Raw genomic sequence first — 26,359 nt, forward strand, 5'->3', positions numbered from 1 at the left:
ACCTAGCTCTAGCCTTCCAGACGGACAACAGAATGCAAGAGCCAACTACACCACTTCCTTTGCACATACAGGTAGTTCATATGCAACTGCAAATCTGCATCCACTTCAGGTAAGGAGGGACCTCCCTGGATTATAGACTCAGGAGCATCTGAGCATATGACTAATGCCCCTACCCTTTTCAGTTCCTATCAGTTGTGCTTTGGTAAAGACAGAGTCTCTACAGCAGATGGTTCACATATGCCCTGTTAGACAGTTTTGTATGCCCTTAGCTTCAATCATTTTGATGTACTTTTGTTATTTAGTGGAAATAAATAAAGTGCATGTTTGATTCATGTTGTTTGGTTTAATTCTGTGTAAAACCCTAAAACTGGACATTTGTAGAGACTCATGTTAGTTTTAAATGTTCACAGCCGTTGGATAAGTCTGGGGAGATTTATCCTGCCAAGGCTGATACTGGTGTGCCACCAAGTGTTGGGATGGCCTGTCTCAGCCATCAGGGTAAGACCCGAGGCACATACAGCATGGGATTACTTGAATCCTTGAACCGGACCAGATTTCCAGTCTTGCCCTGGACCTTGGAGATAGATGGGCAAAACTGGAAAGTTACATCTGACCCCTAGACTCGATTATGACACTTCACTAGGTGCTGGATCAGGCTGCCTTTGATATGCCAATCAGTGAGATCCTTAGTGGGGATCAAAACCTGGGTATGTTGGGGCAGTTTGAGAATTCATCTGAGTGGGTGGTCATAGTGACAGAATCAGCCACTTTGTCGGATAAAGGGTAATGATCGGGAATGCACTCTCTCTGATGGAAACCAAACTGCCGGCAGTTGATTTCAATCGTTGGAATTTTGTTTTTGCAAAATTAATATATTTACATATATATGTACGGTTTCAAAATGTTTGCAAATGGTTTTAATTCCCGGGATCCATGTGAGAGGAGAGTGCGGCACTGTTCCTTGCAGCCGAGGGAGAGGTCCTCTCTTGTCGGGCAGTGCTTGATCATTAAGGGCTGAGAGGTTAAGTGTAAGGCCATTTAGGATAATACCTGATGGGCTAATCTTGCACCTGCCCACAGTCCCTGGGGTTTTTATAAGATGGCTTGGCCCAGGGACCACTTAATGTAAGTGTTGGGCCCATAGGGTTCATACGATGGACTCAAGGGGTTCATTGAGATTTTCAGTGAATTCGGCTGGGCCTTGTATTAAAGGCTAGGCCGAACCCATGTGGCTGGTGTGTAGATCAATGCTTGGGTCCCACGCCATACAAAGAAGCCCAACTGGGCAGCAGATTGGAAACTAATTAAACACTGAATACTTAATGGGCCAAAAGCCCATTTCGAGGTGGGCTGATATGATCACCCATCAATGGGGCGAATTTGAGATTGAAGTTAGCAAAAAGGATTGGGCTCTTAGCCTTATCCACTCTTAGAGACCAAATTCAAATCAGATTTGAATCTGGTAACCTCCTGATAAGATCAGGAGTAAGCTGACTCTATCTGGGAAAGGGATTAAGATTATCCCCTATCCAAATACTGATTTGGATTGGGATAACTCCTAATTAGGAGATTTCTTAATCAAGAAGAAAAGAGAGGAGATTTTCGAATGAACCAAGAGAGGGAAATCAGATTTCGATCCAAGAGGTTCTGGTAAGCAAGAAAGGTTCCTGCGAATTGAGATTAGATCTCATTCTCTCCAGAAAAGAAAACAGTTCAGCCTTTTCGTTTCTGGAAATCTCCTCCTGCCGCCGCCATCTGCATTGTTGCAAGATTTGATCTTTGCAGAAAAGAAAGTCAAGAAACCAGTTCTTGACATCAGTCTTGCAAGAAAGACTGAAAGAATTCAGTGTTTAGTACATCCAGGGGATTCTTGTGAAGGATCCAATGTGTAGGACGCACCCTGCTGGTTCTGTTCCATCCACAGCTGTGTCATCTTCAGCAGGGACAGATCTTGGAGCATTCTTTGGGCGTGAACACCAACTTTGGGAGATACTGCTTCTCCGGATCAGGTATAATCCTCCCATTTATCTTTTGGTACAGATCTGGTTTGATTAGGGTTCAAGTAGATCCTTGAATATTGTATTCTAAATTCAGGGAATATGATTCCCAGTTGGGAGAAGGTAGGAAATTTTTGCAATTCGCCCCACCCATTCCGCAACCTTTATGGCGTCCATTAGATGGATCCTACCATTCTTTCAGTGGTATCAGAGCCACAGGTTCGAATCTTGAACCAAAAGAAAATCAGATCTGACCCTGCGCAGATGGATAGAAGGTGTTCTTTCAAGATTGCGCAGATTGTCTTCTTTTTTTCAAGAAACTGTTTCTTGTTAAGGGCGATTGATCTGAAATTAATTTCTATTAAATCCAAAATTTATTTGGAATTGTTCTTTATTTATTTTGATTTAATGGACTGTTCAAACCTGGAGATCGCAGTGCAGTTTTAACGCAGATGGTCTGCGCACCCTTTTTCTTTTCTATTTATTTATTTCATTCAATTCGGTCTGTAAATAATTTTTTTTATTTTTTAGACTGAATGTATAGGATTTGATCAAGAATGTAATTAATAGAAATAGGATTTCTGTTATTTTTCTTGATTAAAGAAGATGGAAGAAGATGGCGGCGCAGGAGATTTGCAGATGGAGAAATCGTTTTCTGCGATTTGCAGTTTATGAAACTGCAACCCTTGTGATTAACCTCTGTTTTGCAGGTGGTGCGAACAGTCCATAATTGTTTTGTGTTTGCTAGAAATCAAAACTATTAATTTCAGATCATTCAATAATTAATTCTTGAATTGAAAATCAGTTTTGGACCATTTCGGACTAGATTGGACCAAAACTGTTTGGACCGAATCTGGGTTTCGAAAGGGGCTGTTCTCAGTCCAATTGTCTCACACTTTTGTTCCAAATCTGATGTTCAATTACAGGGATTAATTCGGCCCACCTATAAAGCCCAGTTTTAAAGGGTTAAAACTGCAAAAGCCCATTATTGTGAGATAAGCTGTATGGGCCGAACTGCTATCTGCGATTCAGCCCATACACCTAGTGGACATTAATCGTTAATGACTTGGTTTTTAAATGGGCCGTTGAATGGGCTTTACAGCAATTAATTGATTGGATCAATTCCTCCTTTACATGTGATGTTTGGATGTTTGATGTGCTGCGACCATGGGCCATAAGTACTTGGCCCGTGATGACTCGTTAGTGGCTCTTGCGCACACCATGGCTGAATGCACATCATTGCCATGGTGTCCCTGAAGGTCATTGGATGACCCCCCTCTTTGCCTGGTGGGCCCCACAACCCTGAAAAGGGATGCGTACGGAACCCCTAGCCGATTAAGGCCCACCAGAAATCTGACTTTATGAAAGTCAGTGGGAGCCACTTTGGTTTGACCTAAATTAGAACTAGGCCGTAATTTTGTTCCCTCCAGCAAATATGAATGCAAGTGATAGGGAGATCCATATGATGAACTCTCTAAAGGCCTTCCGTCATTAGCACAATGATGGGTCCATCAGTAATGAGGAAACGCACCATAAAATTGGGCTATCCATTTGCTGTTGGATCTGTTAGAGTGTTTCATAAGATGATAGGGGCGTCATAGACCGATGTGGGAGGGGCTTCACCAGAAAATGGGAACTCTCTCACGGTACCTTGGCGTAACCTGAATATGATGGGTGTGCACTCACTGACAGAAGGGTTTACCTGAAAACGGCTCTGAACCTTGTCTGACAGAGGCCAAAGGGAAACTCATTTGATGAGTGGATATGATCCGTCACAGAAAGGTGGTGGGGTTATGCAGCTGAAACAGTTGGCTTCACACACCCCATGTGATTTCCCACATTTCCAGAGACATTTCGTCGTCTCCGTCACTGAGATAGGAAGGAAATCTCAGAGATGAACAAATGGGAATGGAACATAGATTAAAAGCCATATCTATGTAGGTAAACATGAATCAAACTAAGGTTGTGGACTAATGATTTTGCTGTTTTATCAGAAAATGGCAAACGGTCAATTTGCAAAGCTTCTAGACGATAACAAGCTTAAGGGCCCAAACTATGCCGACTGGTACAGAAATCTTATGCTGGTCCTAACTTCTGAAAAGTTAGACAAGGTAGTGAAAAATCCTGCCCCGGAACGTCCGGGTGATAGGGCTTCTGAGGCCCGTAGGAGGGACTACCAAGATTGGGAGGATAAGAACTCCCTAGCCCGCTGCTTTGTCATTGCCTCATTAGACAACTCAATACAGAGGCAGTTCGATCAGATCGAACTTGCCAAGGACATATTGGACAGTCTAAGGACAATGTATGAGGAGCAGAACCATTCTACTCGACAGAAGGTCCTGAAATTGTTCATGACCGCGTAGATGACCAAAGGGCAGAAAGTTCATGACCATTGTCTTCGGATGATGGGGTACATCAACGAACTTGAAGCTCTTGGATCCGGGCTAGATCTTGGCACGCAAGTGGATGCCATCCTAAATTCTTTGCCCTCTTCCTTCAATGCGTTCACTATGAACTACAATATGAATAAGCTGAATGTCAGCGTCCAGGAACTCAGCAATATGTTGCAGAGGGCCGAGGATTTACTCAAGAAGGATGAGCCTGTGGTTATGCTTGCTGAATCTAACAAATCGGGCAAGAGAAAGAGAAAGGCAAAGAAGCCCCAGAAGAAGACTACCAAACCCAAGAAGCAGAAGAAGAACAAGGCATCTGATGTCTGTCACTTTTGCAAGCAGACCGGCCACTGGAAGAGGAACTGTCCTACCTACCTGGAATCTAAGAAAGGTAATATCGAAACTTGTGTCATAGAAACTAATATGTTAGTTACTTCTGTGTCCTGGTGTGTTGACTCCGGGGCTTCAACTCATGCGTGTAACTCACTGCAGGGGTTCAAAGTTAGCAGAAGGTTGAGTGAAGGTGAAGTGACACTGTTCTTGGGAACAACTGCAAGTGTTGCAGCTGCGGCAATAGGAACCGTAGAATTAGTTTTTAAAGGAGTCCTTGTACTTAAAGATTGTCTTTATGTACAGAACTTGAGAAGGAATTTAATTTCTGTTTCAAAATTGTGTGCTGATGGATATACTGTTTACTTTAGTAATATGATTACTGTTAAACGGAATAATAAATTCATCGCATGCGGGGAGATAGAGAACGGTCTCTATGTTCTGCATCCTTCTTTGGAAACTAACTTAACCGAAACTACGTCGGTCGAAAATCCCAAGAAAAGGACTCGTGATACAATAAATCCCACGTGCCTCTGGCATTACCGACTTGGCCACATCGGTGTCGACCGAATCACAAGACTGGTAAAGGATGGTCCTTTGGATTTTCTAGCCGTAGAAAATCTTCCCACTTGTGAACCTTGCCTCCAAGGTAAGATGACTAAACGGCCATTTGACGGTAAGCCTGAAAGATGTGCAGGCACACTTGACCTAATACATACTGATGTATGTGGTCCCCTGAGTGTTAGGACACGGAATCAACACGTGTACTTCATCACCTTTACAGATGATTTTTCACGATATAGTTACGTGTACCTAATGAGACATAAGTCTGAATCATTTGAAAAGTTCAAAGAGTTCAGACAGGAAGTCGAGAAACAGTTAGAGAGAGAAATTAAGGCCCTTCGATTAGATCGAGGTGGCAAGTATCTCTCTGACGAATTCAGGGACTACTTAAAGGCCAATGGGATAGTGTCACAACTAGCTCCTCCTGCTACACCTCAACTCAACGGTGTTTCAAAGAGGAGAAATAGGACCTTGTTGGACATGGTCCGGTCACTTCTCGTACGCTCAGAATTACCCACATCCTTTTGGGGATACGCATTAGAGACTGCTACCTACGTGCTGAATAGGGTTCCAACCAAATCAGTTCCGAAAACTCCATATGAGCTTTGGACCGGAAGGAAGCCAAGTGTGAGACACTTGAAGATTTGGGGTTGTCCTGCACACGTTAAAAGAACAAGTGCGGACAAGTTGGAATCTAAAACCAGCCGTTGCCTGTTTATAGGCTACCCAAAGGATTCGGTGGGTTATCTATTCTATGACCCAAGTGAGCAGAAAGTGTTCTGCAGTCGAAACGCCCGATTCTTAGAATCCGATTACATCCTGGACACCCATCGTCAGGAAATAGTTCTTGATGAGGAGAGCTCAGGAGCAGTAGGAGATGACCCACAAGTTCCAGGTAATGACCAACCTAGAAGGTCCACCCGGGTATCCAGACCACCAGTCCGATATGGTTATGACCAGGATAGTTACCTGGTGGAAGCCTTGACTAGTGAAGAGGATCCCGTGTCTTACGCGGAAGCTATGTTAGACATAGACTCCCAGAAGTGGGTGGAGGCCATGAGAGCCGAGATGGACTCAATGGAGACCAATGGAGTCTGGACTCTAGTGGATCCGCCCTCCGGGGTAAAAGCAATTGGTTGCAAATGGATCTACAAGAGGAAGAAGGGCCCCGATGGCAGGATTGAGACCTTTAAAGCTCGTTTGGTGGCGAAAGGGTATACTCAGAAAGAAGGCATCGACTATGAGGAAACCTTTTCACCGGTGGCCATGCTTAAATCCATTAGGATCCTGCTAGCTGTAGCAGCGTACCATGATTACGAGATTTGGCAAATGGATGTCAAAACAGCGTTCCTGAATGGAGATCTTAGTGAAGATATCTACATGCAGCAGCCGCAAGGCTTCATTGCTGCTGATCAGGAACACATGGTATGTAAACTTAATAGATCCATATATGGACTTAAGCAGGCTTCTAGGAGTTGGAACATCCGTTTTGATTCTGCAGTCAAAACGTTTGACTTTGAGCAGAATCCGGATGAGCCCTGTGTTTACAGGAAATCCAGTGGGGATAAGATCACCTTTTTAGTCTTGTATGTGGACGATATCCTACTCATTGGGAATGATGTAGGAATGTTGACTTCGGTCAAGGTATGGCTATCACAGCAGTTCTCCATGAAAGATCTTGGAGAAGCTTCATACATACTGGGTCTTCGACTCTATAGAGATAGATCGAAGCGGATAATTGGATTATCCCAGGCTGCTTACATTGACAAAATTGTCAAAAGATACAGCATGGAAAACTCCAAGAAAGGAAACATTCCTTTCAGGCACGGAGTCACTCTCTCCAAGAAGATGTCTCCCAAGACTTCTGAGGAGATTGAGAGCATGAGAGACGTTCCCTATGCCTCAGCTGTGGGGAGCATCATGTATGCCATGTTGTGCACTCGCCTGGACATAGCTCAGGCGGTGAGTGTGGTAAGTAGATTCCAGGCAAACCCAGGACAGGAGCATTGGACTGCTGTGAAGAACATACTCAAATACCTTCGAAGGACGAAAGAGTTTTGTCTGGTATTCGATGGTAGTTCACTGCAAGTTCTAGGGTATACCGATGCCGATTTCCAGTCGGATCCAGACGATAGAAAGTCTACATCTGGGTATGTTTTCACGAAAGGATCGTGTGTTGTTTGCTGGAAAAGCAGCAAACAGGGGTCCACTGTAGACTCCACAACCGAGGCCGAGTACATTGCCGCAAGTGAAGCTGCCAAGGAAGCCGTGTGGATGAAGAAATTCATACACGAATTGGGAGCGATTCCATCCAGCACATCACCCATCCCGTTGTTGTGTGACAACAATGGAGCGATCGCCCAGGCTAAAGAGCCTCGGGCCCACTCGAAGTCAAAGAACATCGAGAGGAAGTACCATGTACTGCGGGAGATCGTTGGTAGAGGGGACGTCCTAATTCAAAAGGTAGCATCAGCGGATAATGTGGCAGACCCATTGACCAAGCCACTGACACAGAAGGTGTTTTGAGAAACACGTGGAAAGTATGGGACTCCGGCTTGTACCAGATTGGACCTAAGTGCAAGTGGGAGCTGTTAGACAGTTTTGTATGCCCTTAGCTTCAATCATTTTGATGTACTTTTGTTATTTAGTGGAAATAAATAAAGTGCATGTTTGATTCATGTTGTTTGGTTTAATTCTGTGTAAAACCCTAAAACTGGACATTTGTAGAGACTCATGTTAGTTTTAAATGTTCACAGCCGTTGGATAAGTCTGGGGAGATTTATCCTGCCAAGGCTGATACTGGTGTGCCACCAAGTGTTGGGATGGCCTGTCTCAGCCATCAGGGTAAGACCCGAGGCACATACAGCATGGGATTACTTGAATCCTTGAACCGGACCAGATTTCCAGTCTTGCCCTGGACCTTGGAGATAGATGGGCAAAACTGGAAAGTTACACCTGACCCCTAGACTCGATTATGACACTTCACTAGGTGCTGGATCAGGCTGCCTTTGATATGCCAATCAGTGAGATCCTTAGTGGGGATCAAAACCTGGGTATGTTGGGGCAGTTTGAGAATTCATCTGAGTGGGTGGTCATAGTGACAGAATCAGCCACTTTGTCGGATAAAGGGTAATGATCGGGAATGCACTCTCTCTGATGGAAACCAAACTGCCGGCAGTTGATTTCAATCGTTGGAATTTTGTTTTTGCAAAATTAATATATTTACATATATATGTACGGTTTCAAAATGTTTGCAAATGGTTTTAATTCCCGGGATCCATGTGAGAGGAGAGTGCGGCACTGTTCCTTGCAGCCGAGGGAGAGGTCCTCTCTTGTCGGGCAGTGCTTGATCATTAAGGGCTGAGAGGTTAAGTGTAAGACCATTTAGGATAATACCTGATGGGCTAATCTTGCACCTGCCCACAGTCCCTGGGGTTTTTATAAGATGGCTTGGCCCAGGGACCACTTAATGTAAGTGTTGGGCCCATAGGGTTCATACGATGGACTCAAGGGGTTCATTGAGATTTTCAGTGAATTCGGCTGGGCCTTGTATTAAAGGCTGGGCCGAACCCATGTGGCTGGTGTGTAGATCAATGCTTGGGTCCCACGCCATACAAAGAAGCCCAACTGGGCAGCAGATTGGAAACTAATTAAACACTGAATACTTAATGGGCCAAAAGCCCATTTCGAGGTGGGCTGATATGATCACCCATCAATGGGGCGAATTTGAGATTGAAGTTAGCAAAAAGGATTGGGCTCTTAGCCTTATCCACTCTTAGAGACCAAATTCAAATCAGATTTGAATCTGGTAACCTCCTGATAAGATCAGGAGTAAGCTGACTCTATCTGGGAAAGGGATTAAGATTATCCCCTATCCAAATACTGATTTGGATTGGGATAACTCCTAATTAGGAGATTTCTTAATCAAGAAGAAAAGAGAGGAGATTTTCGAATGAACCAAGAGAGGGAAATCAGATTTCGATCCAAGAGGTTCTGGTAAGCAAGAAAGGTTCCTGCGAATTGAGATTAGATCTCATTCTCTCCAGAAAAGAAAACAGTTCAGCCTTTTCGTTTCTGGAAATCTCCTCCTGCCGCCGCCATCTGCATTGTTGCAAGATTTGATCTTTGCAGAAAAGAAAGTCAAGAAACCAGTTCTTGACATCAGTCTTGCAAGAAAGACTGAAAGAATTCAGTGTTTAGTACATCCAGGGGATTCTTGTGAAGGATCCAGTGTGTAGGACGCACCCTGCTGGTTCTGTTCCATCCACAGCTGTGTCATCTTCAGCAGGGACAGATCTTGGAGCATTCTTTGGGCGTGAACACCAACTTTGGGAGATACTGCTTCTCCGGATCAGGTATAATCCTCCCATTTATCTTTTGGTACAGATCTGGTTTGATTAGGGTTCAAGTAGATCCTTGAATATTGTATTCTAAATTCAGGGAATATGATTCCCAGTTGGGAGAAGGTAGGAAATTTTTGCAATTCGCCCCACCCATTCCGCAACCTTTATGGCGTCCATTAGATGGATCCTACCATTCTTTCATGCCCATTGCTGGGAAGGGGACAGTTAGAGTGACCGATGATATAACTTTGTCTTCTGTTTTACATGTCCCTAGACTTCATACCAACCTACTGTCTGTTAGTTCTTTGACAAAAAATTTGAATTGTTCCGTGACCTTTCTTCATGGTAATTGTGTTTTGCAGGATTTGGAGTCAAAGAAGATGATTGGGAATGGTCGTGAGGTGAATGGAGTCCACCTTCTGGATGAGATTCCGAGACATCAGGGCCATCATGTTAGCAGCAGCAATAGTAGTGGGTCAGAGTCAATGAACCAGATTATGCTTTGGCACAATCACTTGAGACATCTTTCTTTTAGTTCTTTGAAATGTCTTTTCCCAAAGTTGTTTGAGTCTGTTTAGTTATCTACTTTGGAGTGTGAGAGTTGTCAGTTAGGAAAGCATTGTAGACAATCTTTTAAACCAAGTAATAAAAGAAGTACTTATGCTTTTAATATTGTTCACACTGATGTATGGGGGCCATATCATATCCCTTCCATGGGAGGATTCCGTTACTTTCTCTTGTTTGTGGATGATTATACACGACATTCTTGGATATATTTGATGAGATCACGTGATGAGGTTCCTAACTTGGTACGACAATTCCACCAGATGGTTCTCATACAATTTGGAGTGAGAACAAAGGCTTTTAGATCAAATAATGCCAGAGAGTACTTTGAGAAGGACCTGACCACGTATCTCTTAGAACATGGTGTAGTTCATCAGAGCAATTGTGCATATACACCACAATAGAATGGAGTTGTTGAGAGGAAAAACAGACACATTGTGGAGGTGGCAAGGAGTCTTATGGTGTGTGCTTCAATTCCTGTGCAGTTCTGGGGAGATGCAGTTCTTACAGCCGTGCATTTGATTAACCGTGTTCCTTCACGGACTTTGGGGGTTTAAGGTGCCATTTAGTCTTCTTTTTCCAGATGGGGAGATATTTCATATACCTCTGAGAGTTTTTGGTTGTGTTTCTTTTGTTCACATTCTTGGCCCTCATCGCAAGAAATTGGATCCTAAGGCCAAGAAATGTGTTTTTCTTGGGTATGCTCAGAACCAAAAGGGGTATTGCTGTTATGACCCAGTGTCGAGGAACAGATTTGTCACTATGGATGCTACCTTTTTTGAATCCACCTTCTTCTCGAGTGGTTCTCCTTAGGGGGAGAGTTTTGGGGAGAACTCACAATTTGTTCCTCTTCCTGTTTCTTTGGTGCCTCCATCAGTTCAACCAGCATCTGCATCAGTTCAACCAGCACCTGGACCTCTAGTTTCATTACCTGAGCCACTACGGGTAGTCTCACAGAAATATCAGCGCCGACAGATGATGGCTGACTCCACACATCCTCAACCCACACCACTCTCTGTCAGCCCTTTTGAAACTCCAGATTCGGCAGATACAGTTCCAGGTATTCCTCTTGAGGCCGAGCCTATTATGTTTTATGATGATAATGTTTTTGTCCCTAACACCATTGTTGCAGCTAATCCCACTGACCTTGATCTTCCCATTGCACTTCGTAAGGGGAAGAGAAAGTGTACAACCCACTGCATTTCACACCATCTTTCCTACAGTGCCTTATCACCCTCCTACTGTGCTTTTCTTTCTTCCCTAGATTCTGTGTCTATACCTAGGAATGTTACTGAGGCCCTCTCCAAACCTGAGTGGAAAACAGCCATGCAAGATGAGATGGATGCTTTGGTCAAAAACCAAACTTGGGAAATAGTTGATCTCCCCCCAGACAAGGAGACAGTTAGATGTAGATGGGTATTCACAATGAAGTATAAGGCCGATGGCAAGATAGAGAGGTACAAGGCAAAGTTGGTAGCAAAAGGGTACTCAGACCTATAGTGTTGATTATCTGGAAACCTTTGCACCAGTAGCTAAGATGAGTTCAGTTCGTATCCTTTTATCTCTAGCAACCACCTATTCATGGCCCTTGTTCCAACTTGATGTCAAAAATGCTTTACTCAATGGTGATTCACAGGAGGAGGTATATATGGGCATTCCAGCAGGCTTTTATGAAAATGTTGGTAAAGGAAAGGTGTGCAGACTCAAAAAATCTCTGTATGGACTGAAACAATCCCCTAGGGCTTGGTTTGATAGGTTCAGAGGGGTACTCATCCATTTTGGATACACACAGACACAGTCTGATCACACCCTCTTTGTGAAGAGGAGAGATGCTCTGGTGTCAATTCTGATTGTGTATGTGGATGATATAGTGGTGACAGGAAATGATCTAGAGGAGATTGATTATCTCAAAAATCATTGCAGCAAGAATTTGAGACCAAAGATCTTGGTGAGCTCAAATACTTCTTAGGGATTGAAGTTGCAAGATCCAAGCATGTGATCTTTATTTCACAGAGAAAGTATGTACTTGACCTACTACGGGAGATTGGGAAGCTGGGGACCAAACTAGCAGACACTCCTATTGATCCAAATCACAGAATTAATGGTGTGGATGGTGAGTTGGTAAAGGATGTGGAGAGATATCAAAGAATGGTGGGTCGACTGCTGTATAAATAATAAGTGAAGGGGGCGGCCAGATTATTGCTCTCTTTTCTTTTCAACTTCTCTTCTTCTCTTCTTCTCCTTCTCTCTTCCTTCTCTCTTCAAGAAACTACTTTTCTTTCATATTTTTTTAATTCAGCATATTTCTACTAACATAAAAAGTTCAATTTTATCTACCATATTCTTAAATCCTATATTTTCAGGCTGACTGAGTCCTGCACTGCACCTCGTGCTTGGGTTAGATTTCAACACTAATATGGTAATACCAATTTCCATGCAACATGAGGTGGTCCTAGGTTTAGTAAATTGGGCATGCCCTTATTACATATTGTCACAATTTACATAGTAGTAATTTTCTTTTGATAGATTACATAGTAGTGATATTGGCATGTACTATAACATCTAGTGAAAGGACAAAGCCACAAAGTACTCTTGAAATGACAGGAACATTCTTACGAAATAAATTTTTACTGCTGCTTCTATGACATCATTGATGGCTTTCTCCTTTCACTAGATATGCTTTCTATTTATCAAAAACACAGCCAAAATTGCTAACCTTTTGAAAAACTAACCATATTTCTCTACGTGTTTCCTAACAAATTTCTTTTCTTTTCCTTTCTTGATTTGCTCTATAATAAAGTCATAATGAGACAAGATCCAGCCTAATCTCCAAGAAAATAAGTCAGTACCTGATTTTTTCTGCTTGAACTAACTAAATAAAGAAGCCAATTGAAATAGTTGTGCTTACCAATTCAATATGATGTATAGATGACCGAGCATCTGCAAGTCTTTTGTGTAGATCATCTGACTTTTTCCTTTCATATTCAGAGTTCTCCATTTCATTTCCTCTTTCACCCAGTTCTTGATACAAAGCTGCAACAAGAAGAGTTAAGACCTTTACTCTAACCTGAGTGTCCTAATTTCAACTCAGCCAGCTCTATTAAAAAGCCAAAAAAAAAAAAAGCTGCAGCAGATAATCCACTAGGTCAGTGAACTGTGGATCCTAATTCCAACTCAATTTGGTGACATAACTATCAATTCAACACTCTCCAAACTGATGGAACATATCATACCAATAAATTGCAAATAAAAGGAGGTGAGCATGACAATAGAGAAACAACCAAAAGGCATGTGCAATGATAATTTGTTATCTGTGCAAACAGTACAAATAGTGTAGGTTTATCTACTTACATGACTGTTTTTGGACAATACAAGTTTGTTTTGTGATAACTCTGCTTTCAGACAATACAAGTATGTTGTGTAAAGGCTATTCGCATGGTGCAAATATACATTAAAAACAATTATTTAGAGAACTCCAACATATCTCTTGCAAAGGCCACAACACCTTCCATGGTACCAATGATTAGTACCATATTGAAGTCTCCTTGCCATGGTCATTTTGTGGCATCGTGCAGGGCCAAGTCTCAAAATATCCCATGGAGAGCACCATGGGTGCCATTGATGACACTGGCTCCTACATAGAGGCTTTGTTAAAATGAAGATTCCAGACATTACCGGTATTATGTACATAACAGGTATGATCAGGAATTTTCCTATTATACAGACACCAGCAAGACTCCAGTAGCCACTGACACGAGCAAGCTTAAGGATGTTTACCTGTTAAGACTGACAGCACCCACATCTGGGTTGGAATATCATAAAGTGTCTTTGCTAATGTCAAAGAAGATTTTAGAATCTCTCTGGCTTGTCCAGTGTCACGCAATGCAAGAGCCAAACTACCAAGAATTGTTAAATACTGTGAAACAAGTTGAATATTCCCCAATTGTTGATGTGTGATCCGCAAGCCACTGGCCAATCTAATTCTGTATTGAGTAGTATATTGGTTAGGTTTAAGAAGTATTCATTAAGGCCTCAGTCAAAAATAAAAATGCCAGAATTGCTAAATTTAACAGGATGTTTTTGTAGAATGTACTGGTCATGCTACACTAACGTCTTTCAAAATGGCCTCCATCCGTGTGACAGAAAGGGTTAAACGACAATATCTACCTTGCTTCTTGTAGATTATGCTGTTTCATCAATAGAAGGCCATACGCAAAAAGGACACAAGTTTTTTCTCGCACTCCAACAAAAGAATCCATGATTCTGTAAACTGGTCCAATTAAACCAAGTGCCTGCAAACAGCATAAAAACATTCCACAATCAAATATACTCGAAGTCAAAATAGAATAACTGCATCAGGGATAAAAAGAAGCACTAAGATAAAAACAAGTTTCTAACTGTAAAAGAAGAAAAAAGACCTGGGAGGATGATTCCGCATCACCAATACAGATGTAAGAGATAGCTGCATATACATGGCACATTGCTTGCATTGATTTGCTCTGTGTAAGCTGAAAAATAAGTCATCATCCAATAAGTTAGTTCTCAGAGTTAATTTTCCCTTGGCATACAAAATTCTTTGTCACCCATTCTTATCCAAGATTTTAATATTTACAAACTTTAAAAGTCTAAGTTTAACCAAGGAGAATCAACAAAATGAGAAGAATGTTGTATTGTTTCCAACGTTCTAACCATCCAGATTGAGGATGTTGTCCATGAGGAAGTTGAGGATTCTCAGTTGGAATGTTATGAGGGAAGGAAGAGGGAGATAGTGAGGATCATGTTTCGAAGTATGGGGTGAAGAGGGAGGAGATTGGGTGGAGCTTAAAGCTTTGGGGATGTCAGGGGGAGTTGTAAATTTTATGGTTTTCAGGGGTATTTGAAGCACTTAGGAACTGAATCCTTGTAATTTTGACTCTTTTACAGTGTAGTTCTGTTATATTGTTGGTTTGTCAACTAGACAACCAACATTCTGAGATGTACTACTTTTTTCAGTTTAATGAAATTTCCTTTTATCCTTCAAAAAAAAAAAAACTGTGAAAGGGCACCCTTCAAATGAGTTTTTTTGGCCCCAGGTGTTTTGGGGGCACCTCGCCTGGAGGTGTGTCTCCAGGCATACACCTCCCACGCCTTTTAAAACACTGTTTGGCATCCAAGGGAAGACCCGAATAAGTAGTAGCCAGGTTCCCCGCTTTGCACGTTGCACCCCAGAATTTCAGCAAGCCATTAAGTATGTGCCTTGTCCAGCAAATGAACTGTGATGGGCTTATTTAAGACATTGTTTCTGTTATATGGTTCATGGGTTCTCTCCAAAATTTAATGTATTCTTTTATGGTTCATTGTTAATTCATGTTGCTGCCTGAATGAAGGCTATCCATCAAAACAACATAAACCTATCTTCTTGCCTATTGTTTTTGTTTCTTGTTCTGGTTGTGATTTCTTGTTTATTTTTCTAGTTATGGTTTTCATTTTGCAGATTTATATCTTCTGGCTTCCACTCGCTGAGCAATTACAGTTAAGCATAAAACATATCAGAAATTGAAACATCAGAGCAATTACAGTATTAGAAGTAAATCATATACAAAATACTAAGTTTGTTAAAAGTTGGAATTATTATTTTTTCGAACAGAAAAGGCATGGAGATCTGGAACAACAAACCTTCGCTGCTTCAATAAAATGATGTGCTGCTTCACTAAAACATCCAAGGGAATGTGCATACTGTCCTCTAAGCATCTCAATAATGCACTCACATCCCTGTAAGATTGTTGGGAAACGAAAAAACCAATTTTTCATCTGCAATAGGGCCTGCAAAACATAGTTTTTTATGCACAAAATGAAGATGATCCTATAATCAGGTAACAATTCTTATAAATCAATTTGCAAAAGATTAGAAATCCCAGTATCAGGCTAGAATTTCTTATTTTAAATTTCTCTGCAACTTTGTCACTAAAAAAGATCAGATTAAAATACAATTGGAAGCAGGTTACATAAAATAGTCTGTAAATCAAAAATATTCTGTCCTGGATGATTTTTCAAAATAAAAAGAAAGAAAGAAATGATTCAACCAGACTTTATGAGATAAAGTGATAAACAATAGTAACAAATGATTTTGGTCTTTCCTTGAAAACTGCAAAACATATATAGAAGTCGTTACAAGACAAAACCAAAAAGAAAGTGTTAGCGACCATGGATCCATACAACTGGAGTACAATATTTTTCATTGATGCAAGGCATAAAAACAGAAACCATGCTTAAAAAGATTCTACCAAATTAAATTGTATTAATTAGCAACATGCATATATGATGTGCACACTAATTAATGTACATGGCATATCAGGTAAGTTTAATGCTTTCAATTTTTCATATTCTGTTTGTTCCACTGCATATCATCGAATAAGATGCATACATAAGGTATTACCACCAAACACAATATCAAAGTCATGCCTACCATGCAAATGCTCACTAGTCAAAATAATGTAGGACCAATATCTTGACTCAAAAAGATTTAAAATCCCAACTGTAGGACCAATATCATTCTCAGCCCGACTCAGCCTAGCCCGCAATGTGTGTGTGTGTGTGTGTATTCACAAGTTGACCATGAATCAAACCAAACTTGTTCTCTAGAGTTGTTTATCCTTATTCAGAGTAAGGAAATGCCTCCATTCTAACTCCTAGGCAATGTATGGGACATGGAACAACAATAGAACACTCAATAGTGAGCGTTGTCCTATGTCCCACACATTCCCTAGGAGTTGGAAAGAAGGCCTTCCCTTTATCTATAAGTAGAAGATCAAGACTGTAATCAGTCTTGAATCCTAATAGGTTTTAGGTTTACAAAATAGAAGAAAAGTGAGAGAATAGAAGAGAAACAGGAGAACACAAGTGATTGAAAGGAGGAACAGATTCTGACAAATCTACCGCCGCCACTTTCTTATTATTTATAGGTTATGTTTAGTACACAATGGAAAGGACACATCTGCCCTTAGTACTTACATAATAAATAAAGTAAATAAAAGCTAAAATAAATAACAACTGAATTAACAAACTAACTCAAACTGACACTACTATAACTGAAACAAATAACTACACATGCTGTCCTACAAACACAATGGGGACCACTGCAGTGGGGCCCACATCAGTGTTCTCTACACTCTCCCTCAAGTTGGGAGTAGATATCTATCATTCCCAACTTGGATAGGTCTGTCTCTAACTTCTTCCTTGGTACAGCCTTGGTGAGGATATCCGCGAGCTGCATATTAGATGTGATGTACGGAAGACACTTCTTGTGATGTGACCCTTTCTCGCACAAAATGTCGATCAACTTCGATATGTTTAGTTCTGTCATGCTGCACTGGGTTGTGGGCTATATTAATAGCTGCCTGATTATCACAATACAGCATTAAGGGCTTTTCATAGTCAATACCCAACTCTTCAAGTAGTGACCTCAGCCATAAGATTTCAGCCACTCCATTAGCCATTGACCTGTATTCCGCTTCAGCACTGGAGCGGGAAACAACACTCTGCTTCTTACTCCTCCAAGAGACAAGGTTACCTCCCACAAGGGCACAATATCCAGAGGTAGACCTTCTGTCATCAACACTCCCAGCCCAATCGGCATCTGTATAGACTTCCACCCTCATGTGATTATTGTTCTTGAGCAGTATACCTCTACCCGGGCATCTCTTCAAGTATGCTAATATTCTCTCTGCCACAAGAAGATGAGAAGTTCTAGGGGAGTGCATGTACTAGCTAACAACACTAACTGCATAGCTGATATCCGACCAAGTGAGGCAGAGATATAGGAGCTTTCCAACCAACCGTTGGAACATAACTTTGTCTTCAAGAGGCTCCCCACCCTCTGCATTAATCTTGTGATTTTGTTCGATGGGTGTATCAGCCGGCTTAGCCCCCAACTTTCCAGTTTTCGCCAACAGATCTAGAACATATTTTCTCTGAGAGATAAAAATCCCCTGCTTGGATCTAGCAACCTCAATACCCAAAAAGTACCATAGTGCACCAAGATCTTTCACCTCAAACTCTTGATGAAGGAGCTGTTTGAGGGACTCAATCTCATGATTGTCATTTCCTGTCACCACAATATCATCAACATATACTGCAAGTAGTGTCAGAGAGGACTCCACCCTCTTGATGAATAGTGTATGATCTGACTGGGCCTGTACATAACCAAACTTTCCAAGGGCTAATCTGAACCTATCAAACCAGGCTCTAGGTGACTGCTTCAAACCATACAATGCCTTGTTTAGTCGGCAAACCTTCTTACCTGTCTCTGTATCATAGAATACAGGAGGCAACTGCATGTAAACCTCTTCCTGTAAGTCTCCATTCAGAAAGGCATTTTTAACATCCATCTAAAACAGGGGCCAAGAATGATTTGCTGCAAGGGATAATAGAACTCGGATGGTGGTCATCTTGGCTACTGAGGCAAAGGTCTCCAAGTAGTCTATACCATAAGTCTGAGTGAACCCCTTTGCAACCAACCGGGCTTTGTACCTTTCAATAGAGCCATCAGCATTATGCTTCACAGTGAACACCCATCTGCATCCCACCGGTTTCTTTCCTTTTGGTGGGTCAACCAGTGCCCAAGTATTATTCTTCAACAGGGCATCCATTTCGACTTGCATTGCATCTTTCCATTCTGGAACTGATAAGGCTTCTTGCACTGTTCTTGGAATAGGGACATCGGCAATGGAAGTGAGATAGGACCGGTAAGATGGAGACAGACGATCATAGGATAAGAACTGTGAGATGTTGTGAGCTATAGAAGTGGTGCAATGTCATTTCCCTTTGCAAATGGCAATAGGGAGATCAAGGTCATCCACAAGAGAGGAAGTGGAAACAGTGAGAGGTATCTCAGTAGGCTCTGGATCTGGAGCCGCAGAAGGAACTAGAACTGGCCGGGACTGCCGATGACTAGGATCAACCTGCCTGCATCACCTGTGATAGACTCTCAACTCCGGCTCCCTCTGACCACCCTCACCACTACAGCCTTCATCATCCAGTGGAATAGGTAATAGAACAGCCCCACCAGCCCCACTCAAAACAGCCCCACTTCCACTCTCACTGCTCTCCCCCTGAGGAAAGAAACTCAAAACAGCCCCACTCTCACTGCTCTCCCCCTGAGGAGAAACCCTAGGATAATAGGGTGTCTCCTCAAAGAAGGTGACATCCATGGAGACAAACCGTTTCCCTGAAACCGGATCATAGCAGCAATAACCCTTTTGAGTTTGTGCATAACCAAGGAAAATGCATTTGGAGGCCTTAGGTTCAAACTTGGAATGATGAGGCCCGAGAAGCTGAACGAAACAGGTACAACCAAAGGTTTTAAGGGGAACAATGAACAACTCCTCGTCTGGGTATAGAAGGGAAAAGGGGGTTCTCATATCAAGAACCCGGGAAGGAACTCGATTAATGAGATAAACTGCCGTGAGGATAGCATCACCCCAGAAGCGAATAGGTACATTGGAGGTAAACATAATGCTTCTAGCTACCTCCAAGATATGCCTATTCTTCCTTTCAGCAACGCCGTTCTGCTGTGGTGTATAAGGGCAAGTGCCCTGGTGAATAACTCCATGGCTAAGAAGGTAGGAGGTCAATGGCTGAGCAAAGTATTCCTTTGCATTATCAGATCTAAGGACTTTGATTTTGGTCCCAAACTGAGTGACAACCATCTGATGGAAGTTTTGGGTCAGAGCAGGAACCTCATCCCGAGAACGCATAAGATAGACCCAAGAAAAACGGGTATGGTCATCAACAAACGGTAGAAAATATCTGTACCCACCCATCGAAGAGATATGATATGGCCCCCAAACATCAGTATGCACAATATCAAAAGAGGAATTACTCCTTTTATTACTTGAAGTATAAGAGGTTCTACAATGTTTGGCAAACTCACAACTCTCACACCTCAACTTTGATAACTCAACAGACTCAAATAAAGCAAGAAACAGACTTTTCAAAGACTTAAAAGACAAATGACCTAATCGGTTATGCCAAAGCATAACCGAACTCACAGACTGGGAAACAAAAGACTTCTTATCCACTGACTCCTCCCGACGAGAACTCTCTCCAAGCAGATAGATCCTGTTTGTCTCACGGCCAGTCCCAATCACCTTCCTCGTCTCCAAATCCTGAAAAACACATCGGTCAGGGAAAAAGTTACTAAACAGTTCATGTGTTTGGTAATACTACTAACTGAAAGCAGGTTAGTATCAAGCTTAGGAACATGCAAGACAGAAGATAAAGAGATAGTATCCGATAGCTTAATGTCCCCCTTGCTCGAAATGGGAACAAGAGGGCCATCAGCAATGGACACTCTATCTCGGCCAGAGGACAAGTGATAAGAAGTGAACAAAGATGGCAAGCTAGTCATATGGTTAGATGCACCTGAATCTATTACCCAACAGTGGTCAGTATTACCTGGAGTTGAAGCATGGTAAGCTGAGGCTCGAGTACCTGAATGTGCAAATGCAGATGTGGCAGGAGCTGATGGTGACTGAGATGGCTGAGCTGAACTCCCAACTTCCTTTTCCAACTGTATGAGGGCAGCCCGAACAGCAGCTAAAGTCTCTAGGGATGTGCCTGATGAGGATGCTGAATCAGTGTTCACGGCCACATGAGCATTACCCTTCTTAAGGCTGTTCACCTCACTGGCTTCTCTCCTTGTTTAAGGCTGTTCACCTCACACTTCAGTTCATAGGCTCTGGCAACATTAAGGGCTTGGGAATAGGTTTCTTTCACAACATCCCATATCTCTTTAGCTGTCTTTGCCCACAAGAAATTTCGGCTGATATGTGGTTGCATAGAATTACACAACCATGCCATAATCAAATAGTTCTCTTGAACTCACTTGGTGTATGTTGGGTCCTCCTTGGAAGTTTCTTTAACATCTCCCAAGAGGTAACCCAGTTTTCTCTTTCCTCCAATAGCCATCATGGCTGATTGAGCCCACTCCAAGTAATTTGACCCATCAAATCTCATAGTTGTAATCTGAAACCCGGTTTCAGATACACCACCAAAACTGTTGTTTCCAAAACTACTTTCTCCCTGACCCTTAAACTCCATCTTTGATCAAGAATCAATGGCTACAAACTGTTAGAGCCACTATACAAAAATCAGAGTAAAACAAGCAGGTCTGAAATCTGATCTGAAACCAACACAAATCTGATCTGAAATCAATCGCCTATCACAGTATATGCAAGAAATCAACTCAAATCTGATCTGAAATCAATCGGCATGCACAGTACCAGGCAGCTTGTCAATCTGAGATGCTTTTTTTCTGAAATCACTACTGTGGGGCCCACTGCTGCGAGAGCAAAATTAGGGTTTCAACTGTAGGTCTGAAATAAGTGCGCAGCTGCACTCTCCAAGCAGTCCGCACAAGTGGGACTTGTCGTAGGGCAATATGAAACCCTAAAACTAATCACCTCTGAGAGGGGGGGTGGGTTCGGCCCAACAGTCAAACCCTATAAACAAACTTAAACACAGTTCGGCAAGTCAAACCCTAGAAACAAACTTGAACACAGTTCGGCCCCTCCTAGACAAGTCCAACCTATCTCGACTGATTGCAATCTCTGAAACTCAATAAAAAAAAACTTACTTATGTACTTCGGTTTACTGTCTTCTAGGGTTACCTGAACCCTAACCTTCGCTACTTCTTCCTGATTACCAACTCTCTGCAAGCCGCGGCAAGCCTTCAACTGCTGCGAACCTCTCCTGGTAATCTCCAAGATTCAGCCACCGAATACTTCTTCAAAGCTTCCAGCCCTAGCTAGTCCTCATGTGGTCGGCTGGACTAGACACACATGAGAAGCCCTAGATAGGCTCTGATACCAAGTAGAAGATCAAGACTGTAATCAGTCTTGAATCCTAATAGGTTTTAGGTTTACAAAATAGAAGAAAAGTGAGAGAAAGAAGAGAGAATAGAAGAGAAACAGGAGAACACAAGTGGTTGAAAGGAGGAACAAATTCTGACAGATCTGCCGCCGCCACTTTCTTATTATTTATAGGTTATGTTTAGTACACAATGGAAAGGACACATCTGCCCTTAGTACTTACATAATAAATAAAGTAAATAAAAGCTGAAATAAATAACAACTAAATTAACAAACTGACTCAAACTGACACTATTATAACTGAAACAAATAACTACACATGCTGTCCTACGAACACAGTGGGGACCACTGCAGTGGGGCCCACATCAGTGTTCTCTACACTATATAAGGACAGACAAGCATGTGTTGAAGCCAAAAGGCCCAATACCTTATTTTTTGTGTCATAGGCCCAAAGCCAAGCCAAGCCAAGCCTGGCCAAGCTTGGACCCAATTAACCAATTTTTCATGTATTGTACATCATATAATATAATTTTCCAAAAAAAAAACATAAATAATTAAATTTCCATTTATTTGATGTTAGGCCCAAAACCCAACCCCGGCCCAGACTTATATTTTAGGTTTGGAGGCTAGGCCGGGCCGTACCTAGGCTTGGGCAACAATTCTTATCATTAGTACTAAGCCCAACCCAGCCCATGATTACCCCCTATTTGGTAATGTTGTCCATTCATTCATCCTAAAAAAATGTCTTCTTAAAAAGCAATTAAAACTATAAAACCATTATTTTTTGTGTGAGAACTAAGAATTTAAGACCTAACGTGGACTTGTTTGGGCTTGCCTTGAGGGGCATGGTACAAAGGCAGCTCGTAGAATCAGGAATGTAATATGTTTTACATCACATTAGCTGCTTGAAGTAATGCAATTGAGAAAAAAAAAGTGTGGGGGTTTTATATGCTTGAAAATGTTTTATATATTTGATTTTATTTTTAAATTCTCACTGAATATGCTTTACATGTTATATTTATGTATTTTAATATTAGATAATAGTTTTTTTAAAACATTTATTTTAAAATTAAAGTTTATATTTTTATTAATATTATGTTTAATAATTTTTTGATTTTTTTGCATTTTTTTGAATGTTTTTGGCATTTTTTATTTTTTTATTTTTAGCCTTTTTCTATTTTTGCACCTTGCTTAAAAAGGCACGCGCCTCGCCTTGTGCCTTGTGCCTCAGGCACAAATTGACTCCTGCGCCTTTTTTCGCCTTGCGCTTTTAAAACATTGTGATCACCCTTGTCAATTAGGTAAAGCATGGAGAATGATTGGTAAAACATTGTGATTCAGGAGTGTTTCTTGAGGGAAGGAAAGGGTTTCTAAAAAAGAAAGGGAGTCCAAGTTGATTTCATAGTAGACAAGTAGTGTTTTGGATCCAACCTCTTAACAACATAAAATTGAAAAAAAAAAAAAAATCAGCACAAGGTGCAATTGTTAAAAGCAAACGGTGCAATTGTAAGAAAGGCTTGAGGCCTTTCTGGCTGATGAATAAGACTACTCCAAGCAAGTTATAACGGAGATTGGAGAGTAATCCTCACAAGCTCTCATAGAGTCATTGCTTGGAGAGTAATCAGCACAGAAGTCTTGCAGCACGTCTATAGCAGAGGATCCTCAAGCATTCCCTCAACTAGATAATAATAATATTGGGGGAGAGGGAGCTTGGAAGATATCCATTGTGAGATGCATGGCCAACTATTGCAACAGATTTCCCCCACATTATGTATACCACACAGCAGTGGATGCGTCCCATGTAAATCAGGAAGAAGATTTATTGTTAGACTTGTTTGATAAACTTTATCAGACAAATGGGTTATTCTCCATTAAGATGTTTCTCCCCACAGTGGAAAGGATGGTCCCATCCAAGGCACTGGATTTTATTTTTTTGGGAAAAGGTAAAGTAATATTTATTGAGATAGGAAATACACAAGGGAGGCTGAGATCAGTCCCAGAAAAGGCCAATTGATCAAATCAGCAATTACACATTCCACCAGGAACTAGAAAGAAAAACAGCTGACACATTACAATTTCTGAAATCCTCAGACACAGACACCCAAGACATCAGTTTGCCCACTGTTTTCTGAATTAGCTCTTCCAGACTTAGAGCCTTGTTACAGAACATCCTTCTATTCCTCTCAGACCAGATGGACCAAAACACAGCAATAGGAATCATCTTCCAAACAATCTTCTTTTTCTTACTCAAACCCATGAGCTTCCAGCAACACAACAGCTCCTTAACCGACCTCGGCATGATCCAACTTAAGTTCATGGAACTGAGGAAATGACTCCACAGCTGAGCAGAAAACGGGCAGTGAATGCACAAATGGTCAGTGAATTCAGCACTATTCCCACACAGGCTGCATGACAGGTCCAAAATCTGAATGCCCCTTCTCACAAGGTTTGCTCTAGTAAGACATTTATTAAGAGCCATAGTCCAAACTAGGAAGTTAGATTTAGTTGGGCTGGTGGGATTCCACACTTGATGGCAAGGGAAATCAGGAACACCCCTACTACAGAGGTTAGAAGCCGGAGATTTGACAGAGAACACACCATTGAGTTCCACTTCCACAGCCACTTATCCTCTGAACTGTAATCCAGCTCATGATTCTGAAGACAGGTCAACAGATTCAAAACCTCATCCACCTCCCAATCAAAAAGGTTCCTTCTAAATGAAGGAGACCAAAGAACTGAACCACCAGAAACGCTATAACACTCTGCAACTGAAGCCTCATTTGAAGCACACTGGAAGAGGAGAGGAAAGGAATCAGCAAGGGGTTCATCCAAACACCAAGAGTCCTTCCAGAATTTGGTCCTAATACCATTGCCAACTTTAATTGAGACCCCAGCAGCAAGAGCTGAAAAATTTTTCATTATCCCTTTCCACAAAGAGTTACCCCAATTGGGAGGAGGGTCCCTCGTTCTCCAGTCACCCCATTCCACACCATGCTACCAATGAGAGATCTTCACCAGGCATCATTTTCTACCACAAATCCCCAAATCCACTTGCAGAAGAGAGCAGAATTAAAAGAATTCAATTTCCTTATGCCTAACCCCCCTTTATCTTTGGGGAGGCAGACTAGCTCCCAACTCACCAAATGCACTTTTTTCTCCTCCTCCCAACCCCTCCAATGAAAACTCCTTTGGAGCTTTTCAAGCTGATTTGCAACATTGTTTGGAATAGAGAAAAGGGACAGGAAATAGGTGGGTAAATTGGAGAGAGTACTCTTAATCAAAGTCACCCGACCCCCAAATGAAAGGTATTTTTCCTTCCAAGAGGCCAGCTTTCTCTCCATTCTCAATTACCGGCTCCCAAATTGCAGAAGAACCACCACTCACCCCCAGATGGAGCCCCAAATATTTGACTGAAAGGGACTCAATCTGACAAGCCAAGATTCCTGCACAATCTGCTAAATTGGAAACCTGACCCACTGGGATAATTTGACTCTTGTTCCAATTGACTTTAAGACCAGAAATCACTTCAAACCAAAATAAGATCCCAAGGATTAACTCCACCTGTGAGGGGGAGGCATCCACAAAGCATAACGTATCATCTGCAAATTGGAGAATGTTCACCTTCTCTCCCCCTGGAGCAATTAAACCTTCCCACTCCCCAGAGTAAGGCACTGGATTTGACTTCAAATAAAAATGTTTTGCTTCTTTGTCGGACAGCCTTCTTAAATGAGATGATAATTAAACATCTTACTTCTAGAAAAAAGGATTAGGGAAATTATTTCTCTCTATACGACATTCCTCCACAGAAAGATACTTCTATTAAAAAAGATGTATTTTTTTCTTCCCAAAAAAAGGCAATTGATACAAAGAAATCTTAGCCTGCATGCAGTCTATGAAGTATTATCATGTTGATTAGACCACTAAATGTACCAAGGAGACTAAGGCTCCATTTTTTTGCAGTGCAATTTCATTTACACTAGTAAAAATGCATGAGAGTGTAAATGACAAGGACGCAAATTCTGGTTCCCTTTGCTTTAGGTTTTACATTGCTTTGATTCAGGTTTTAGTTTTACATCATCTGCCGTGTAAACGAACAAAGTAACACAAGCTAAAACAAAAACAAATCAGATTTTGCGCTCAGAATATCTGCATTCCCCTACCTTCACATCAATGCAAATAGAATTGCACTGTAAACAAACTAGGCTAAAGAAAAATTCTAGAAGACAGTAATAAGACCAGCATTGCTGTGTGGGGCAAAATGTTGAGCAATCAAAAAATATGTTCAAAAAATTAATTTAGCAGAGAAGAGGGTGTGGAGA

The 26,359-nt window shown here is 41.7% G+C and overlaps 1 protein-coding gene across 5 annotated transcripts in view; it reads right to left on the minus strand.

The window, feature by feature from the left end:
• The window catches only part of LOC104612959 (Tetratricopeptide repeat (TPR)-like superfamily protein), a 74,181-nt gene that overhangs the window by 4,489 nt on the left and 43,333 nt on the right, over positions 1–26,359 (minus strand). For all 5 annotated transcript variants that reach the window (XR_016076157.1, XR_016076158.1, XM_010280627.3 and 2 more), the window contains 5 exons: positions 15,847–15,993; positions 14,610–14,699; positions 14,359–14,483; positions 13,969–14,174; positions 13,100–13,224 (listed from right to left, as the gene is read on the minus strand). Coding sequence is in view for 3 of the 5 variants with exons in the window: in XM_010280627.3 (XP_010278929.1) it covers positions 13,100–13,224; positions 13,969–14,174; positions 14,359–14,483; positions 14,610–14,699; positions 15,847–15,993 (693 nt within the window). In the remaining 2 variants the exon portion in view is untranslated. The remainder of the gene's footprint in view (positions 1–13,099; positions 13,225–13,968; positions 14,175–14,358; positions 14,484–14,609; positions 14,700–15,846; positions 15,994–26,359) is intronic.

This window comes from Nelumbo nucifera, chromosome 5 (assembly GCF_055504915.1).
Source record: "Nelumbo nucifera cultivar China Antique chromosome 5, China Antique-T2T, whole genome shotgun sequence".
In the NCBI taxonomy this organism is placed as follows: Eukaryota; Viridiplantae; Streptophyta; class Magnoliopsida; order Proteales; family Nelumbonaceae; genus Nelumbo; species Nelumbo nucifera.